The 20,658-nt window shown below is 43.8% G+C and overlaps 1 protein-coding gene across 2 annotated transcripts in view; it reads right to left on the bottom strand.

Annotated features, from left to right (window-relative positions):
- Positions 1-20,658, bottom strand: part of LOC122927568 (aminopeptidase N-like) — a 107,137-nt gene that overhangs the window by 23,242 nt on the left and 63,237 nt on the right. For both annotated transcript variants that reach the window (XM_044279512.1, XM_044279513.1), the window contains exons 3-8: positions 19,600-19,742; positions 18,069-18,193; positions 17,727-17,856; positions 14,785-14,939; positions 13,191-13,304; positions 10,601-10,744 (exon numbers count right to left, since the gene is read on the bottom strand). In XM_044279512.1, the coding sequence (XP_044135447.1) occupies positions 10,601-10,744; positions 13,191-13,304; positions 14,785-14,939; positions 17,727-17,856; positions 18,069-18,193; positions 19,600-19,742 (811 nt within the window). The remainder of the gene's footprint in view (positions 1-10,600; positions 10,745-13,190; positions 13,305-14,784; positions 14,940-17,726; positions 17,857-18,068; positions 18,194-19,599; positions 19,743-20,658) is intronic.

Below are 20,658 nucleotides of genomic sequence, written 5' to 3'. Positions count from 1 at the left end.
TGTTTTTTGGCTAAAGCCTACATCAGGGTGAAGCTGTCACACCAAGTGCATTTAACCAGCAATAGTCTGTTCATTTTTTGGCCATATACAAAATCAGGGGCAAGCTGCGCCTGTCACCAAGTGCATTTAACCCTCAATGGTGTGGTTGTTTTTTGGCTAAAGCCTACATCAGGGTGAAGCTGTCACACCAAGTGCATTTAACCAGCAATAGTCTGTTCATTTTTTGGTCATATACAAAATCAGGGGCAAGCTGCGCCTGTCACCAAGTGCATTTAACCCTCAATGGTGTGGTTGTTTTCTGGCTAAAGCCTACATCAGGGTGAAGCTGTCACACCAAGTGCATTTAACCAGCAATAGTCTGTTTATTTTTTGGCCATATACTACATCAGGGGCAAGCTGCGCCCGTCACCAAGTGCATTTAACCCTCAGTAGTGTGGTTGGTCAAGCTGTGACACCAAGTGCATTTAACCAGCAATAGTCTGTTCATTTTTTGGCCATATACTACATCAGGGGCAAGCTGCGCCCGTCACCAAGTGCATTTAACCAGCAATAGTGTGGTTATTTTTTGGCCATATCCCAGTCTAATTCTGTCACTAAATCCATACCGGTCACCCAGCGCCTAAATACTAGGCCTCAAATTTATATCCCGCTAAATCTCTCGTTACTGTTGTAGCTGGGAAAGTTATTTAGTGTCCGTCAAAGCACATTTTTTGTTCTGGGTTGAAGTACAATTCCCAATTTAGCAATTTCATAATTTAGTGGTTTCTGCTATATCAGAGCTATTTGAAATCTATCCCTAAAAGGGTATATAATATTCAAGGTGCACATTGGGTCATTCAGAATAACTTCACACACACCCGCTACTGTGTATTTTCAAGTCTAATTCTGTCACTAAACCCATACCTGTCACCCAGCGCCTAAATACTAGGCCTCAAATTTATATCCTGCTAAATCTCTCGTTACCGCTGTCCTGTTGTAGCTGGGAAAGTTATTTAGTGTCCGTCAAAGCACATTTTTTGTTCTGGGTTGAAGTACAATTCCCAATTTAGCAATTTCATAATTTAGTGGTTTCTGCTATATCAGAGCTATTTGAAATCTATCCCTAAAAGGGTATATAATATTCAAGGTGCACATTGGGTCATTCAGAATAACTTCACACACACCCGCTACTGTGTATTTTCAAGTCTAATTCTGTCACTAAACCCATACCTGTCACCCAGCGCCTAAATACTAGGCCTCAAATTTATATCCTGCTAAATCTCTCGTTACCGCTGTCCTGTTGTAGCTGGGAAAGTTATTTAGTGTCCGTCAAAGCACATTTTTTGTTCTGGGTTGAAATACAATTCCCAATTTAGCAATTTCATAATTTAGTGGTTTTGCTATATCAGAGCTATTTGAAATCTATCCCTAAAAGGGTAGATCATATTGAAGGTGCACATAGGGTCATTCAGAATAACTTCACACACACCCGCTACTGTGTATTTCCAAGTCTAATTCTGTCACTAAACCCATACCTGTCACCCAGCGCCTAAATACTAGGCCTCAAATTTATATCCCGCTAAATCTCTCGTTACCGCTGTCCTGTTGTAGCTGGGAAAGTTATTTAGTGTCCGTCAAAGCACATTTTTTGTTCTGGGTTGAAGTACAATTCCCAATTTAGCAATTTCATAATTTAGTGGTTTCTGCTATATCAGAGCTATTTGAAATCTATCCCTAAAAGGGTATATAATATTCAAGGTGCACATTGGGTCATTCAGAATAACTTCACACACACCCGCTACTGTGTATTTCCAAGTCTAATTCTGTCACTAAACCCATACCTGTCACCCAGCGCCTAAATACTAGGCCTCAAATTTATATCCTGCTAAATCTCTCGTTACCGCTGTACTGTTGTTGCTTGGAAAGATATTTAGTGTCCGTCAAAGCACATTTTTTGTTCTGGGTTGAAGTACAATTCCCAATTTAGCAATTTCATAATTTAGTGGTTTCTGCTATATCAGAGCTATTTGAAATCTATCCCTAAAAGGGTATATAATATTCAAGGTGCACATTGGGTCATTCAGAATAACTTCACACACACCCGCTACTGTGTATTTTCAAGTCTAATTCTGTCACTAAACCCATACCTGTCACCCAGCGCCTAAATACTAGGCCTCAAATTTATATCCTGCTAAATCTCTCGTTACCGCTGTCCTGTTGTAGCTGGGAAAGTTATTTAGTGTCCGTCAAAGCACATTTTTTCTTCTGGGTTGAAATACAATTCCCAATTTAGCAATTTCATAATTTAGTGGTTTCTGCTATATCAGAGCTATTTGAAATCTATCCCTAAAAGGGTAGATCATATTGAAGGTGCACATAGGGTCATTCAGAATAACTTCACACACACCCGCTACTGTGTATTTCCAAGTCTAATTCTGTCACTAAACCCATACCTGTCACCCAGCGCCTAAATACTAGGCCTCAAATTTATATCCCGCTAAATCTCTCGTTACCGCTGTCCTGTTGTAGCTGGGAAAGTTATTTAGTGTCCGTCAAAGCACATTTTTTGTTCTGGGTTGAAGTACAATTCCCAATTTAGCAATTTCATAATTTAGTGGTTTCTGCTATATCAGAGCTATTTGAAATCTATCCCTAAAAGGGTATATAATATTCAAGGTGCACATTGGGTCATTCAGAATAACTTCACACACACCCGCTACTGTGTATTTCCAAGTCTAATTCTGTCACTAAACCCATACCTGTCACCCAGCGCCTAAATACTAGGCCTCAAATTTATATCCTGCTAAATCTCTCGTTACCGCTGTACTGTTGTTGCTTGGAAAGATATTTAGTGTCCGTCAAAGCACATTTTTTGTTCTGGGTTGAAGTACAATTCCCAATTTAGCAATTTCATAATTTAGTGGTTTCTGCTATATCAGAGCTATTTGAAATCTATCCCTAAAAGGGTATATAATATTCAAGGTGCACATTGGGTCATTCAGAATAACTTCACACACACCCGCTACTGTGTATTTTCAAGTCTAATTCTGTCACTAAACCCATACCTGTCACCCAGCGCCTAAATACTAGGCCTCAAATTTATATCCTGCTAAATCTCTCGTTACCGCTGTACTGTTGTTGCTGGGCAAGATATTTAGTGTCCGTCAAAGCACATTTTTTGTTCTGGGTTGAAATACAATTCCCAATTTAGCAATTTCATAATTTAGTGGTTTCTGCTATATCAGAGCTATTTGAAATCTATCCCTAAAAGGGTATATAATATTCAAGGTGCACATTGGGTCATTCAGAATAACTTCACACACACCCGCTACTGTGTATTTTCAAGTCTAATTCTGTCACTAAACCCATACCTGTCACCCAGCGCCTAAATACTAGGCCTCAAATTTATATCCTGCTAAATCTCTCGTTACCGCTGTACTGTTGTTGCTGGGCAAGATATTTAGTGTCCGTCAAAGCACATTTTTTGTTCTGGGTTGAAATACAATTCCCAATTTAGCAATTTCATAATTTAGTGGTTTCTGCTATATCAGAGCTATTTGAAATCTATCCCTAAAAGGGTATATAATATTCAAGGTGCACATTGGGTCATTCAGAATAACTTCACACACACCCGCTACTGTGTATTTTCAAGTCTAATTCTGTCACTAAACCCATACCTGTCACCCAGCGCCTAAATACTAGGCCTCAAATTTATATCCTGCTAAATCTCTCGTTACCGCTGTACTGTTGTTGCTGGGCAAGATATTTAGTGTCCGTCAAAGCACATTTTTTGTTCTGGGTTGAAATACAATTCCCAATTTAGCAATTTCATAATTTAGTGGTTTCTGCTATATCAGAGCTATTTGAAATCTATCCCTAAAAGGGTATATAATATTCAAGGTGCACATTGGGTCATTCAGAATAACTTCACACACACCCGCTACTGTGTATTTCCAAGTCTAATTCTGGCACTAAACCCATACCTGTCACCCAGCGCCTAAATACTAGGCCTCAAATTTATATCCCGCTAAATCTGTCCTTAGTGCTGTAGCTGGGCGAGTTATTTAGTGTCCGTTCAAGCACATTTCTTGTTCTGGGTTGAAATACAATTCCCAATTTAGCAATTTCATAATTTAGTGGTTTCTGCTATATCAGAGCTATTTGAAATCTATCCCTAAAAGGGTATATAATATTCAAGGTGCACATTGGGTCATTCAGAATAACTTCACACACACCCGCTACTGTGTATTTCCAAGTCTAATTCTGGCACTAAACCCATACCTGTCACCCAGCGCCTAAATACTAGGCCTCAAATTTATATCCCGCTAAATCTGTCCCTAGTGCTGTAGCTGGGCGAGTTATTTAGTGTCCGTTCAAGCACATTTCTTGTTCTGGGTTGAAATACAATTCCCAATTTAGCAATTTCATAATTTAGTGGTTTCTGCTATATCAGAGCTATTTGAAATCTATCCCTAAAAGGGTATATAATATTCAAGGTGCACATAGGGTCATTCAGAATAACTTCACACACCCGCTACTGTGCATTTCCAAATCTAATTCTGTCACTAAACCCATACCTGTCACCCAGCGCCTAAATACTAGGCCTCAAATTTATATCCCGCTAAATCTCTCGTTACCGCTGTCCTGTTGTGGCTGGGAAAGTTATTTAGTGTCCGTCAAAGCACATTTTTTGTTCTGGGTTGAAATACAATTCCCAATTTAGCAATTTCATAATTTAGTCGTTTCTGCTATATCAGAGCTATTTGAAATCTATCCCTAAAAGGGTAGATCATATTGAAGGTGCACATAGGGTCATTCAGAATAACTTCACACACACGCTTCTGTGCATTTCCAAGTCTAATTCTGTCACTAAATCCATACCGGTCACCCAGCGCCTAAATACTAGGCCTCAAATTTATATCCCGCTGAATTTGAATACAATACATTGGGCCAAATAATATATTTGTTGTTGTGGTGAACCATAACAATGAGAAAAACATCTAGTAAGGGACGCGGACGTGGACATGGTCGTGGTGGTGTTAGTGGACCCTCTGGTGCTGGGAGAGGACGTGGCCGTTCTGCCACATCCACACGTCCTAGTGTACCAACTACCTCAGGTCCCAGTAGCCGCCAGAATTTACAGCGATATATGGTGGGGCCCAATGCCGTTCTAAGGATGGTAAGGCCTGAGCAGGTACAGGCATTAGTCAATTGGGTGGCCGACAGTGGATCCAGCACGTTCACATTATCTCCCACCCAGTCTTCTGCAGAAAGCGCACAGATGGCGCCTGAAAACCAACCCCATCAGTCTGTCACATCACCCCCATGCATACCAGGGAAACTGTCTCAGCCTCAAGTTATGCAGCAGTCTCTTATGCTGTTTGAAGACTCCGCTGGCAGGGTTTCCCAAGGGCATCCACCTAGCCCTTCCCCAGCGGTGAAAGACATAGAATGCACTGACGCACAACCACTTATGTTTCCTGATGATGAGGACATGGGAATACCACCTCAGCATGTCTCTGATGATGACGAAACACAGGTGCCAACTGCTGCGTCTTTCTGCAGTGTGCAGACTGAACAGGAGGTCAGGGATCAAGACTGGGTGGAAGACGATGCAGGGGACGATGAGGTCCTAGACCCCACATGGAATGAAGGTCGTGCCACTGACTTTCACAGTTCGGAGGAAGAGGCAGTGGTGAGACCGAGCCAACAGCGTAGCAAAAGAGGGAGCAGTGGGCAAAAGCAGAACACCCGCCGCCAAGAGACTCCGCCTGCTACTGACCGCCGCCATCTGGGACCGAGCACCCCAAAGGCAGCTTCAAGGAGTTCCCTGGCATGGCACTTCTTCAAACAATGTGCTGACGACAAGACCCGAGTGGTTTGCACGCTGTGCCATCAGAGCCTGAAGCGAGGCATTAACGTTCTGAACCTGAGCACAACCTGCATGACCAGGCACCTGCATGCAAAGCATGAACTGCAGTGGAGTAAACACCTTAAAACCAAGGAAGTCACTCAGGCTCCCCCTGCTACCTCTTCTGCTGCTGCCGCCTCGGCCTATTCTGCTGCTGCCGCCTCGGCCTCTTCCTCCGCCTCTGGAGGAACGTTGGCACCTGCCGCCCAGCAAACAGGGGATGTACCACCAACACCACCACCACCACCTCCGTCACCAAGCGTCTCAACCATGTCACACGCCAGCGTTCAGCTCTCCATCTCACAAACATTTGATAGAAAGCGTAAATTCCCACCTAGCCACCCTCGATCCCTGGCCCTGAATGCCAGCATTTCTAAACTACTGGCCTATGAAATGCTGTCATTTAGGCTGGTGGACACAGACAGCTTCAAACAGCTCATGTCGCTTGCTGTCCCACAGTATGTTGTTCCCAGCCGGCACTACTTCTCCAAGAGAGCCGTGCCTTCCCTGCACAACCAAGTATCCGATAAAATCAAGTGTGCACTGCGCAACGCCATCTGTAGCAAGGTCCACCTAACCACAGATACGTGGACCAGTAAGCACGGCCAGGGACGCTATATCTCCCTAACTGCACACTGGGTAAATGTAGTGGCAGCTGGGCCCCAGGCGGAGAGCTGTTTGGCGCACGTCCTTCCGCCGCCAAGGATCGCAGGGCAACATTCTTTGCCTCCTGTTGCCACCTCCTCCTTCTCGGCTTCCTCCTCCTCTTCTTCCACCTGCTCATCCAGTCAGCCACACACCTTCACCACCAACTTCAGCACAGCCCGGGGTAAACGTCAGCAGGCCATTCTGAAACTCATATGTTTGGGGGACAGGCCCCACACCGCACAGGAGTTGTGGCGGGGTATTGAACAACAGACCGACGAGTGGTTGCTGCCGGTGAGCCTCAAGCCCGGCCTGGTGGTGTGTGATAATGGGCGAAATCTCGTTGCAGCTCTGGGACTAGCCAATTTGACGCACATCCCTTGCTTGGCGCATGTGCTGAATTTGGTGGTGCAGAAGTTCATTCACAACTACCCCGACATGTCAGAGCTGCTGCATAAAGTGCGGGCCGTCTGTTCGCGCTTCCGGCGTTCACATCCTGCCGCTGCTCGCCTGTCTGCGCTACAGCGTAACTTCGGCCTTCCCGCTCACCGCCTCATATGCGACGTGCCCACCAGGTGGAACTCCACCTTGCACATGCTGGACAGACTGTGCGAGCAGCAGCAGGCCATAGTGGAGTTTCAGCTGCAGCACGCACGGGTCAGTCGCACTACAGAACAGCACCACTTCACCACCAATGACTGGGCCTCCATGCGAGACCTGTGTGCCCTGTTGCACTGTTTCGAGTACTCCACCAACATGGCCAGTGGCGATGACACCGTTATCAGCGTTACAATACCACTTCTATGTCTCCTTGAGAAAACACTTAGGGCGATGATGGAAGAGGAGGTGGCCCAGGAGGAGGAGGAGGAGGAGGAGGAAGAGGGGTCATTTTTAGCACTTTCAGGCCAGTCTCTTCGAAGTGACTCAGAGGGAGGTTTTTGGCAACAGCAGAGGCCAGGTACAAATGTGGCCAGCCAGGGCCCACTACTGGAGGACGAGGAGGACGAGGATGAGGAGGAGGTGGAGGAGGATGAGGATGAAGCATGGTCACAGCGGGGTGGCACCCAACGCAGCTCGGGTCCATCACTGGTGCGTGGCTGGGGGGAAAGGCAGGACGATGACGATACGCCTCCCACAGAGGACAGCTTGTCCTTACCCCTGGGCAGCCTGGCACACATGAGCGACTACATGCTGCAGTGCCTGCGCAACGACAGCAGAGTTGCCCACATTTTAACCTGTGCGGACTACTGGGTTGCCACCCTGCTGGATCCACGCTACAAAGACAATGTGCCCACCTTACTTCCTGCACTGGAGCGTGATAGGAAGATGCGCGAGTACAAGCGCACGTTGGTAGACGCGCTACTGAGAGCATTCCCAAATGTCACAGGGGAACAAGTGGAAGCCCAAGGCCAAGGCAGAGGAGGAGCAAGAGGTCGCCAAGGCAGCTGTGTCACGGCCAGCTCCTCTGAGGGCAGGGTTAGCATGGCAGAGATGTGGAAAACTTTTGTCAACACGCCACAGCTAACTGCACCACCACCTGATACGCAACGTGTTAGCAGGAGGCAACATTTCACTAACATGGTGGAACAGTACATGTGCACACCCCTCCACGTACTGACTGATGGTTCGGCCCCATTCAACTTCTGGGTCTCTAAATTGTCCACGTGGCCAGAGCTAGCCTTTTATGCCTTGGAGGTGCTGGCCTGCCCGGCAGCCAGCGTTTTGTCTGAACGTGTATTCAGCACGGCAGGGGGCGTCATTACAGACAAACGCAGCCGCCTGTCTACAGCCAATGTGGACAAGCTGACGTTCATAAAAATGAACCAGGCATGGATCCCACAGGACCTGTCCGTCCCTTGTCCAGATTAGACATTAACTACCTCCCCATAACCATATATTATTGGACTCCAGGGCACTTCCTCATTCAATCCTATTTTTATTTTCATTTTACCATTATATTGCAAGGCTACCCAAAGTTGAATGAACCTCTCCTCTGCCTGTGTGCTAGGCCTAAATATATGCCAATGGATTGTTGCAGTGGTGGCTGACGTGAAGCCTGATTCTCTGCTATGACATGCAGACTAATTCTCTGCTGACATGAAGCCAGATTGTCTGTTACGGGACCTCTCTCCTCTGCCTGGGTGCTGGGCCTAAATTTATGAAAATGGACTGTTGCAGTGGTGGGTGACGTGAAGCCTGATTCTCTGCTATGACATGAAGACTGATTCTCTCCTGACATGAAGCCAGATTGTCTGTTACGGGACCTCTCTCCTCTGCCTGGGTGCTGGGCCTAAATTTATGAAAATGGACTGTTACAGTGGTGGGTGACGTGAAGCCTGATTCTCTGCTATGATATGAAGACTGATTCTCTGCTGACATGAAGCCAGATTGTCTGTTACGGGACCTCTCTCCTCTGCCTGGGTGCTGGGCCTAAATTTATGAAAATGGACTCTTACAGTGGTGGGTGACGTGAAGCCTGATTCTCTGCTATGACATGAAGACAGATCCTCTGTTACGGGACCTCTCTCCTCTGCCTGGGTGCTGGGCCTAAATATCTGACAATGGACTGTTGCATTGGTGGCTGACGTGAAGCCTGATTCTCTGCTATGATATGAAGACTGATTCTCTGCTGACATGAAGCCAGATTGTCTGTTACGGGACCTCTCTCCTCTGCCTGGGTGCTGGGCCTAAATTTATGAAAATGGACTCTTACAGTGGTGGGTGACGTGAAGCCTGATTCTCTGCTATGACATGAAGACTGATTCTCTGCTGACATGAAGCCAGATCCTCTGTTACGGGACCTCTCTCCTCTGCCTGGGTGCTGGGCCTAAATATCTGACAATGGACTGTTGCATTGGTGGCTGACGTGAAGCCTGATTCTCTGCTATGATATGAAGACTGATTCTCTGCTGACATGAAGCCAGATTGTCTGTTACGGGACCTCTCTCCTCTGCCTGGGTGCTGGGCCTAAATTTATGAAAATGGACTCTTACAGTGGTGGGTGACGTGAAGCCTGATTCTCTGCTATGACATGAAGACTGATTCTCTGCTGACATGAAGCCAGATCCTCTGTTACGGGACCTCTCTCCTCTGCCTGGGTGCTGGGCCTAAATATCTGACAATGGACTGTTGCATTGGTGGCTGACGTGAAGCCTGATTCTCTGCTATGATATGAAGACTGATTCTCTGCTGACATGAAGCCAGATTGTCTGTTACGGGACCTCTCTCCTCTGCCTGGGTGCTGGGCCTAAATTTATGAAAATGGACTCTTACAGTGGTGGGTGACGTGAAGCCTGATTCTCTGCTATGACATGAAGACTGATTCTCTGCTGACATGAAGCCAGATTGTCTGTTACGGGACCTCTCTCCTCTGCCTGGGTGCCGGGGCCTAAATATCTGAGAATGGACTGTTCCAGTGGTGGGTGACGGGAAGCCAGATTCTCTGCTATGGAACCTCTCTCCAATTGATTTTGGTTAATTTTTATTTATTTAATTTTTATTTTAATTAATTTCCCTATCCACATTTGTTTGCAGGGGATTTACCTACATGTTGCTGCCTTTTGCAGCCCTCTAGCCCTTTCCTGGGCTGTTTTACAGCCGTTTTAGTGCCGAAAAGTTCGGGTCCCCATTGACTTCAATGGGGTTCGGGACGAAGTTCGGATCGGGTTCGGATCCCGAACCCGAACATTTCCGGGATGTTCGGCCGAACTTCTCGAACCCGAACATCCAGGTGTTCGCTCAACTCTAATTAGGAGAAACAAAATGGCTGCTGTCCTATTAGCACACACAAAGCCTGTCCTAATCACACAGGAGGACAAGTTACTTCAGGACACTGAGCAAATGAGCCGCCTCAGCCTCCTCTCCTACTTGTCAGGGAATATGATCCTGAATAGATATAGAAATAGTTTGGCATGGGAGGGGGGGGGTTGATATATTTCACCTATGAAAAACGTGCAGTGATTGTGAGAATTTGTGGTGACTGCACAGCAAACTACCACTATCCGGGAATACGACTTAAAAGATATAATCCAGTAATTGACATTGACCACTCTTGTGTTAGTTTACCTTACTATACGTTATAGAATCAAAAAGCGAGCTTATTTGTGATGGAGTTTTCACATCTTCCTCCTTTGATGTAAGAGGATGGGAAGAGGCTAAAGCATCGACGCCCATCACTCTGTGTAGGTCATAAAGCACTATCAGGTCTTTCTGTAATAGAGAACAACTTTGTGAGTACATCAGAAAAAAATCCATTCATTGCTGAAACAGCAACTTTTTAAAGTAAGCCTGTGAACTTTCCGTTTTCTAATTTAAATTGTATACAGCGGTCCATTCAATTCCATCTTGTTTTTTTTTTTGTTTTGCAATTTCTTGCATTCCCTTGAGGCCTCTTTAACACGAGCGAGTATTCCGGACCCATTCATTTCTATAGGGCTGTGCACACGAGCGTTGTTTTTCACGCATCAGTTCTGCGTTGTGTGAAAATCGCAGCAAGCTCTATATTGTGCGTTTTTCACGCAGCCCTGGCCCCATAGAAGTGAATGAGGCTGCGTGAAAAACACATTGCATCCGCAAGCAAGTGCGGGTGCAATGCGTTTTTCACTGACTGTTACTAAGAGATGTTGTTTGTAAACCTTCAGTTTTTTATCACGCGCGTGAAAAACGCTTCAAAACGCATTGCACCCGCGCGGAAAAAACTGAACAGCTGAACACAATCGCAGACAAAACTGACTGAACTGAACTTGCTTGCAAAATGGGGGGGGGTTTCATTGAACGCATCCGGACCTAATCCGTATCGTCCGTGTGAAAGAGGCCTAGGGCTGGTTTCACACGGGCGTTGCAGGAACATGCACACGATTTTTCCGCGCCAGTGCAAAACATTGTAATGCATTTTGCACACGCGTGACAAAAATCGGCATGTTTGGTACCCAGACACGAACCCGGACTTCTTCACAGAAGTTCGGGTTTGGGTTAGGTATTGTGTAGATTTTATTATTTTCCCTTATAAAATGGTTATAAGGGAAAATAATAGCATTCTTAATACAGAATACATAGTACAGTAGTGCTGGAGGGGTTTAAAAAAAAAAAAGAAAAAATTTAACTCACCTTAATCCACTTGTTCGCGCAGCCCGGCTTCTCTTCTGTCTTCATGTTTGCTGTGCACAGGAAAATGACTTTTGATTATGTCACTGCGCTCATGGTCCGTCACATGATCTTTTTTTACCATGGTGATGGATCATATGACGGACCATGTGATGAGCGCAGTGACGTCAACACAGGCCCTTTTCCTGTGCACAGCAAAGATGAAGACAGAAGAGATGCCGGCTGCGCGAACAAGTGGATTAAGGTGAGTTAAATTATTATTTATTAAATTTTTAAACCCCTCCAGCCCTATTGTACTATGCATTCTGTATTAAGAATGCTATTATTTCCTGTTATAACCATGTTATAAGGGAAAATAATAATGATCGGGTCCCCATCCCGATCGTCTCCTAGCAACCGTGCGTGAAAATCGCACCGCATCCGCACTTGCTTGCGGTATCTTGGGATTTTCACGCAGCCCCATTCACTTCTATGGGGCCTGTGTTGTGTGAAAAATGCACAATATAGAGCATGCTGCGATTTTCACGCAACGCACAAGTGATGCGTGAAAATTACCGCTCATGTGCACAGCCCCATAGAAATGAATGGGTCCGGATTCAGTGCAGGTGCAATGCATTCACTTCACGCATTGCACCCGCGCGGAAAACTCGCCCGGTAAAAGAGTCAAGTAAATACATTAAAAGCTATCATTTTACTCAGAAGGGTCAACCCTATCAGGCATTGTGCCTGGTTTAATAAACTAATCCTGCTGTTTTTTAGTAAAAACACTAATATTTGCTAAACCGAAAGGACCGCTGACAACTCCCCTTTAATGTAATACTATTAAATAATAATACACACAAAGCATTTTCAGTGCTTATAACATTGGGAGCTGCCATTAAGAATATATTACAGTAGGGCAAATTCTGCAGAAGAAGCATTTGACCTACCCAGCATCTTCTCTAGTAACTGCAGTCAATACAGAGAGAACATTTCTATTTAGGTGTGTTTAATATTTCAGTGACTTACTGTTTTATGAAGGACACAGAGTTTTAACTTTGAGATGTTAAAATGCAATAAATTAAACGTTTCTTTGGAAATACAAAAACATGTTTTTATTAAATTTTAAGGGGTCTTCTCACTAGGAAGAGTGATTACTTATTCCTAACACTTCTGTCTCGAGATGTTACTCCACTTACTGCATCATCCCTTTACTGGAATAAAATTGCCACATTTTTTGTGCCATTTTAAAAAGTTGCAGTTAATAAATTTTGCTTATCAGCTCGACGGGTTAAACATGCCACTTTCCCATCCACTTTGAAAAACTAGAGTGAATGTTGTAAAAATGCAAAATGCTACAAAATAATTTCACGAATCAAGCCAAAAAGTTGCAAATCCCTATTTTAGTTACTTTTTAAACCAGCATTCTGGAGTGTAGGATTTGATAGATAAATTTCCCCCAATAATTTTATATCTTGTAATATTTAACTGTCTTAAAAAGCAAACCCTAGTGACCACTGTTGGCTCTCTTCTAGCTTTGTTATGCTACTTTACAAAGTCTTAAGAAACCTACTATGTTCCAGGTGGGCTCTGCGTAGTCAGCTCCCAAATATTCCACATATGAGGCAAAACCTTCATTCAGCCACAGATCATTCCACCATCGAATGGTTACAAGATTCCCAAACCACTACAACAGAAGTAAAATTGCATTTTGAGCATGGTGTATGAAGTGCGCCTTCCTGCTGTAGGAATCTACCAATGTAAAAGGTACTTAAATCAAATTTAGACAAAAGGGTACTGTACTTTGATTAAAGAAGTGCTTCAGAATGCTATCTTTTTTGCATATAATGTTAACTCATCAGTTGCTGTCTCCTGCCTCCTACAGGCAAGAGCTGAGAGGGGAGAAACGGGAGACAGACTGAAGCTGCAGGAGCTTCTTTAAATGGATATTCCCATCATAGACAATGGGGACATATTGCTATATCGAGAACGGAGCGGGGAGCGCTGTGGCTAGAGGACACTAAGCGCTAATCTCCGCCTCTCCCATAGAAGTGAATGGGAGCGTACCGCGCATGCGCAGCCCATGCTCCCATTCATTTCTATGAGGCCGACGGAAATAGTCGAGCCGGAGCTCAGCTATTTACGGTGGCCCCATAGAAATGAAAAGAGGGTGGCTGCGCAGTGCACCCTCATTCACTTTCGGGGGTCAGTTCTCGATATAGGTGCGGGTCCAAGCGGTGGGACCAGAACCTATCAGACAATGGGGGCATATCCTAGTGATATGCCCCCATTGTCTGAGATGGGAAAACCCCTTTAAAGGCTCATGCACATGGCTGTATTTTGTAGTTTTTTTTGTAGTTTTGTAGTTATAATACAGTCACAATCATCCTTGCCATCTCTACTAAAATGTCTGGAGAGCTCCCAGAAAAAAGGGGAGACCTCCTGAACTCCCAGAAGAGCTGGAAAATCTCCCATGCCCTTCATGGAGGACTGCATTCTCCCAGCAAACAGTGCACTATAAGCTCTAACTGTATGCAAAACCAGGATACTGCACCATCAGACCCCGCTCGCAGCACCCTTACATATTCTGAGGGGGTGTGATGTAGCCTTGAAAGGCATGTGATGTTCAGTATCTTGAACAGGGTTGATCTTCACAGGAAAGTGCCAAGGTCTTTCTAAAGGGATGTGCCCATGTCCAGAAGAAAAATTCCAGCAGCACACTTAGCACATTGCATTCTGATATCTCCGGCTTTAAAAAGTATAGTCATAATAGAGCTTCTATAGAGGTGCATGAACCCACTCCTTTTATCTCTGTATGCTTCCCTTTATGTAACCATCATGAGAAGTTTTTTTCTGTTGGATTCCATATGAAAAGTCACATTATGCTCCATTGGACTGTGTATATGCACAGACATTCACTCCATGGCTCCCTATAGGCATTTGTGACTTCCTGTTGGATGCTAATGCCCAAGAGACAGAGCACAGGGGTCTGACTACGGATGGAGCTTTACTATCAGTAGTAGCAGTCTACAGCATTGGTCTCTGTGCTATGCCCCTATTGGACATTGGTGACATATCCTAGCAATATGCCATCAAATTGTGAGGTGGGTCGACTCCTTCAAAATTTATGGAAGAACACATATCACCAGTGCAAAAAGATAACCAACCTGATGTGCGAGCTCATGAGCTATGACTGTGAGCACTCTCTCCTTGTTGCCAATGGAAGATTCCTTAGTGTCATAAAGGAGGGCAGTGTCTCTGTACGTCACAAGTCCCCAGTTCTCCATGGCTCCTGCGCTGAAGTCTGGGATGGCTACCTGGTCTAGACATACAGAAAGAAGCATTTTACTTTACATCTTTCCAATACACAAAGCTTTAGGCTTGGAATTGATATAGTGTGTACTCTTTCATGTTATAATATTAATATACAGCTTGGAAAATTGAGGGGGTCCTTATGGCATGATTTCTGGTGTCTGACTTAAAGGTATTATTACTACTATTAAAACATCTGTATAACTCCTGATTGCACAAAATCATAAAATATATTTTCTGTATAGTATACTACATTCATTACCCATATACCGGAACAGTGTTGTCTTAGGGGGGGTTCACATAGGGGCTTTCAATTATGTTATAGCTTTCCGTTATAACATGCTTTTAATGGAAAATTGCGCAATTGATGTGCCGGAAACCAAAAGAAAGCTTTCCATTTTAATTCGTCCTGGTTTCCGTTATTTTGGACGGAAAAAAAAGTCTTTTTTTTCCATCCATCAATGTGTAACTCTTAACCGGCAGAAGTATTAGGCTGCTTTCACACTAGCGTTCGGGTTTCCGTTCGTGAGCTCCGTTTGAAGGAGCTCACGAGCGGACCCGAACGCAGCCGTCCAGCCCTGATGCAGTCTGAATGGAGGTGGATCCGCTCAGACTGCATCAGTCTGGCGGCGTTCAGCCTCCGCTCCGCTCGCCTCCGCACGGACAGGCGGACAGCTGAACGCTGCTTGCAGCGTTCGGGTGTCCGCCTGGCCGTGCGGAGGCGTGCGGATCCGTCCAGACTTACAATGTAAGTCAATGGGGACGGATCCGTTTGAAGATGCCACAATGTGGCTCAATCTTCAAGCGGATCCGTCCCCCATTGACTTTACATTGAAAGTCTGGACGGATCCGTCCCAGGCTATTTTCACACTTAGCTTTTTTTAGCTAATATAATGCAGACGGATCCGTTCTGAACGGAGCCTCCGTCTGCATTATTATGGGCGGATCCGTTCAGAACGGATCCGCCCGAACGCTAGTGTGAAAGTAGCCTTAAGCGTAACTTTACAAATACTTAGCTTTTTTTTTTTTTTTACACCTACTGCTACTTTTGGTACTTTCACTATTCTGCTGGTATCATTTGGATGCTTTATCTTTATCTATATCCCACCATCTGTCATGTCCTAAGTGTGGAACTGTCACCTGAGCTCCTACAGTGCATTGCTCTCTGGTAAAAGGAATCAAGCAGAATTCTGAGCAGGACCAAAAGAACTTGGAAAAGTGCCTTTGTTTCACCTTGAAATGGGTCTTCAGGTTTATGTAAGTAACACAATCTATATGATAATAAAAACTTTCTAATATACTGTTGTGTTTTAGTTCCATACTGTTTTTGAGATCTTCGTTCTCACACCCATCAGTGAACTGACTAGAGTTGAGCAGATCACTCAAAATTTTATTCAGGTTCAATTTGGCCAAATTGGCTGATCAAATCAATCTACCGGAATCAAAAGTGTTCCAATTGGCCTGACAATTTGTGTATGTGTCTTCTGGGACTATTTTTTTCTCTCTTTTTTTTTTTTCAATTTCTAAAAAGCTCTCTCTCTCCAAAAACTGCCCAAATCAACAAAAATTCTGATTCAGTTCTACCTCCAATTGTTTAGAAAATTTGGTTTAAAAAATGTGTTTACAATTGAATCGCTCATCTCTACAACCAAGTTGCGCAGCTCATGAAAAGAGAGACACAAGGGTCAGATGGACATGATCTAAACAGCGTTTCAGCCACTGGCTGAAAACAATCAGTGTTTCCATTCACTGACAGTGAGCAGGTATCTTTAAAGCATTTTAGAAAGCTACTTAACATTTCATTTTATGATACGTACTGAATTCCATAAAACCAGACAACCTTTTGAAGTTTTACAAGCTATATAAATTATATTCATCTTCCACAATCTCTTTGTACTACAGGGTGGGCCATTTATATGGATACACCTTAATAAAATGGGAATGGTTGGTGACATTAACTTCCTGTTTGTGGCACATTAGTATATGTGAGGGGGGAAACTTTTCAAGATGGGTGGTGACCATGCGGCCATTTTGAAGTCGGACATTTTGAATCCAACTTTTGTTTTTTCAATAGGAAGAGGGTCATGTGACACATCAAACTTATTGGGAATTTCACAAGAAAAACAATGGTGGTTTTAACGTAACTTTATTCTTTCATGAGTTATTTACAAGTTTCTGACCACTTATAAAATGTGTTCAATGTGCTGCCCATTGTGTTGGATTGGTAATGCAACCCTCTTCTCCTGCTCTTCACACACTGATAGCAAGACCGCAGGAGAAATGCTAGCACAGGCTTCCAGTATCCGTAGTTTCAGGTGCTGCACATCTCGTATCTTCACAGCATATGCATTGACAATCCAACACAATGGGCAGCACATTGAAGACATTTTATAAGTGGTCAGAAACTTGTAAATAACTCATGAAATAGTAAAGTTACCTTAAAACCAAGCACACCATTGTTTTTCTTGTGAAATTCCCAATAAGTTTGATGTGTCACATGACCCTCTTCCTATTAAAAAAACAAAAGTTGGATTCAAAATATCCGACTTCAAAATGGCCGCCATGGTCACCACCCATCTGGAAAAGTTTCCCCCCCTCACATATACTAATGTGCCACAAACAGGAAGTTAATATCACCAACCGTTCCCATTTTATTAAGGTGTATCCATATAAATGGCCCACCCTGTATATATAATTAACAGTGGCTTTTATATTTTTTTTACCCAAAATGTGCTCATTTAAATTTAGTATTATAAGCCAACAATGGACATAAGTACAATATATTCAGTACACATACCTGATTTTGGCAGAGGATAAGGAACACCATAATAGTTTTCAAAAAACTCCAGTATTGGCCTTGTGACATTCAGTGCATACTCTCCTTGATTCTCATCCTCAATTGCTGTTTTACGACCCCAGATTTTAACCTGATAATTGATATAATAAAGTAAATGTACTAAATACCATCAACACTGATATCTACATCACTGGAAATATGTATTGCTCTAGAGGTCACAGAATTGTGCACTTGGTGATCTTGCAGCCACTCAATGGTTGTCAACTAGCTCTGAAATTACTGACAATGACAAAAAAAATCAGTCATTACTTGATCCACAAGAGATTAGAGAGAAATACTTACCCTACTATCACCAATAGCTTTAAACTGAGAAACTATAAAGGCCACCAGATATGTTGACATCTTTGGAGACTTCTCAAAGTTAGTGACATTCCATTGTTCATTATTCCACTGTTCGGTGGTCACAGCTGAAATGTGAAGATTTTTGTCAAAGGATAGATCACATTGAACTGAGGATTATTAGGAAAGTTCATAATAGGGATGGAAATAAATAACAGCAATGTATATCTAGGTTCCTAAAAGGAACTTGTCAGCTCTCCTGTCAAACCTGTCTTATTAAGCATTTCATTTTCTTTAGGCTCCTTTACACAGGTCAACATAGCAGACAATCACCTCCGCTGTATGGGGACAAGAGACCGTTGCTTATCCCCATAGATCATTGTCATTGCTTCTGAGCAGCAGATGGCTGTTTACACAGAAAGATCTTCTCCCCAGAAACGATCATTTAGATGACTGCTTGAGCATACATGACGTGATCGGTAGTACAGCTTTACACAAGGTTCCAAGGAACACACTTTTCCAATAATTGTCCCGATCACTGTAGGGGGCAACTATTGGGAAGGACATGCACTATTGACAAGGTAAATTGTAATAGCAAGTTGATAGTTTATTCATACATTTCAAAGTGGACAGCTCCTCTTTAACTTTAACTTTGACATGCTATCTGCTTTCTGCATTGAGCTGCTTCACAGCTCTTCTCCTCTGCTTTGAGTGACAGTTGTGGTATCCAACCAGAAGACCACTGCAGCTTTGACTCAGAAAAGAGGGGAGGGGCTGTGAAGCAGAGAGCTCCGCCTTTAGTGCACTTGCAGGAAAAGAATCTGCCAGAATAAAACGTCATATTAACCTACTCCTGATAATAGAAACTCAAAAGGTATGTTTGTAAAGCTCTCCCCAGCCCCTACCTACTGCTGCCAGTTACATTTATGGCATATTTACAGGCTATGTCATACATTTCTGATAGTTATGTATCCAAACACGCCTTACACACTCTATTTTATCTATGGCTCATGTGGCTGCTGTAAAGCATATTTCAAAACAGTGGCCATGGCAAAAATTGCCTGATTTTAGCAAAAATTCTAAAAGAAAGCTTGATTTGAACAATGTCTTTTTCTGGTGATACATTCATTTTAGGAGTTAACATAGTGAGATCTGGGCTATTCTAAAGGTGGATTTACATGAGCAGATTATCAGGAAGGAATGTTCCTGCAAACGCTTGTTCCCAACAATCTGCCCGTCTGAAGGTACAGCAGATCACCCAACGAATGAGCAAAAAGCTTGTTCATCGGATGATCCAGTCATTCGTGCAAGCACCTCATTTATCGTTTCTGGGCAGCAGATTGTGTTGTCTGAACAGCGATTTGCTGTCCCAAAACAGTGCAGGATGAGGATGAGCAATCACAATAGAGACCTCTCGTCCTCATACTGTGGAGGTGATCACCACATGTAAATGTAGAGCTTCACCTTCATCTATCTAATGTAATCCCCAGCTATCTACTGTATGTATTTCTTACAAAATGAAACAAGGACTTACTTAAAGCATTCATGTTTGACAATGCCACATAGTCTGGTTTGTGTCTGAGGGTGATGTTGAACGTAGCTTTCAATCCTGGTTCATCAAAGCATGGGAATGCCTTCCTCGCGTCAGGGGCCTGCATTTGTGTAGTGGCTATGATCCTGTCACCAAATAAACATTTTAATGAGAAAATTGAACCAAAAATACAAAAAAAGAGCCTTTTTTTCTAGAAATTCTTTTTAGACCCGTCGCATTTACATCTGCTTCTAGAAAAGCTGGGTGATGGCTCCTGGGGAGGTGTCAACCAGTTTTCCCGTTTTGTCTTTCCATTGATAAAGGAACTACAGAAGTCTCACTATCTAACTAGACAGATTTGTTGTTACACACTTATAGGGTATGGTCACAGAGAACATCGGAATTCTGCCATAGTTTTGCATTTTGCCTGCGGCAGATCCGTCCGCGGCTTTAGCACTGTGCAATAGGGAAAATCTACGAGTGGACAGCCGTTTCAGTTTCTGGCAGTGTCCATGCAGAAACCACTTCAAAAAAGGACATGTCCTTTCTTGGCATAGTCTGGAAAACCATGTGGGAAAATCTACAGCCACATGAAGGGCGGCAGAGACACCCATTAAAAAGAATGGGAGCCATGTACTCTGTAACGTTAGACAATGCTACATGAATGCCGTCCTCCCTCCTTAATTCTAATGGAGACAGATGGAGATCCGGTCTTGGCATATTTGCCGAGTTGGGGACAGATCACTTTTGGTCCCAATTATAGCTAATGGGTCCGGATAGCATTCATGTAGCTTCTGGCAATGCCAGATCCCGAGAGACCTGGCTGGCTGGTCCCTGCAGAAACAGCCTGCCGAATCTCCCAAACGCTAGTGGGAAACTAGCCTTAGATAGATCGATATTAGATAGATAAAATATCCAAAAATATAATAAAAGCGTCAGCGCAGTAGAAAAATGTAAAAGCGGTGTGCCAGTGGCTGTGGACGTGATCCAGCATCCAATGAAGATAAAATGAAAAATAATTCCACGGCACTCCCAAGAATGTGATTCAAAAATGGTGTTCTT

The sequence above is a fragment of the Bufo gargarizans genome, chromosome 2 (assembly GCF_014858855.1).
Source record: "Bufo gargarizans isolate SCDJY-AF-19 chromosome 2, ASM1485885v1, whole genome shotgun sequence".
Classification (NCBI taxonomy): domain Eukaryota; kingdom Metazoa; phylum Chordata; class Amphibia; order Anura; family Bufonidae; genus Bufo; species Bufo gargarizans.
Note: the sequence above shows the minus strand (reverse complement) of the source record. Positions and strands in the feature narration are given on the sequence as shown.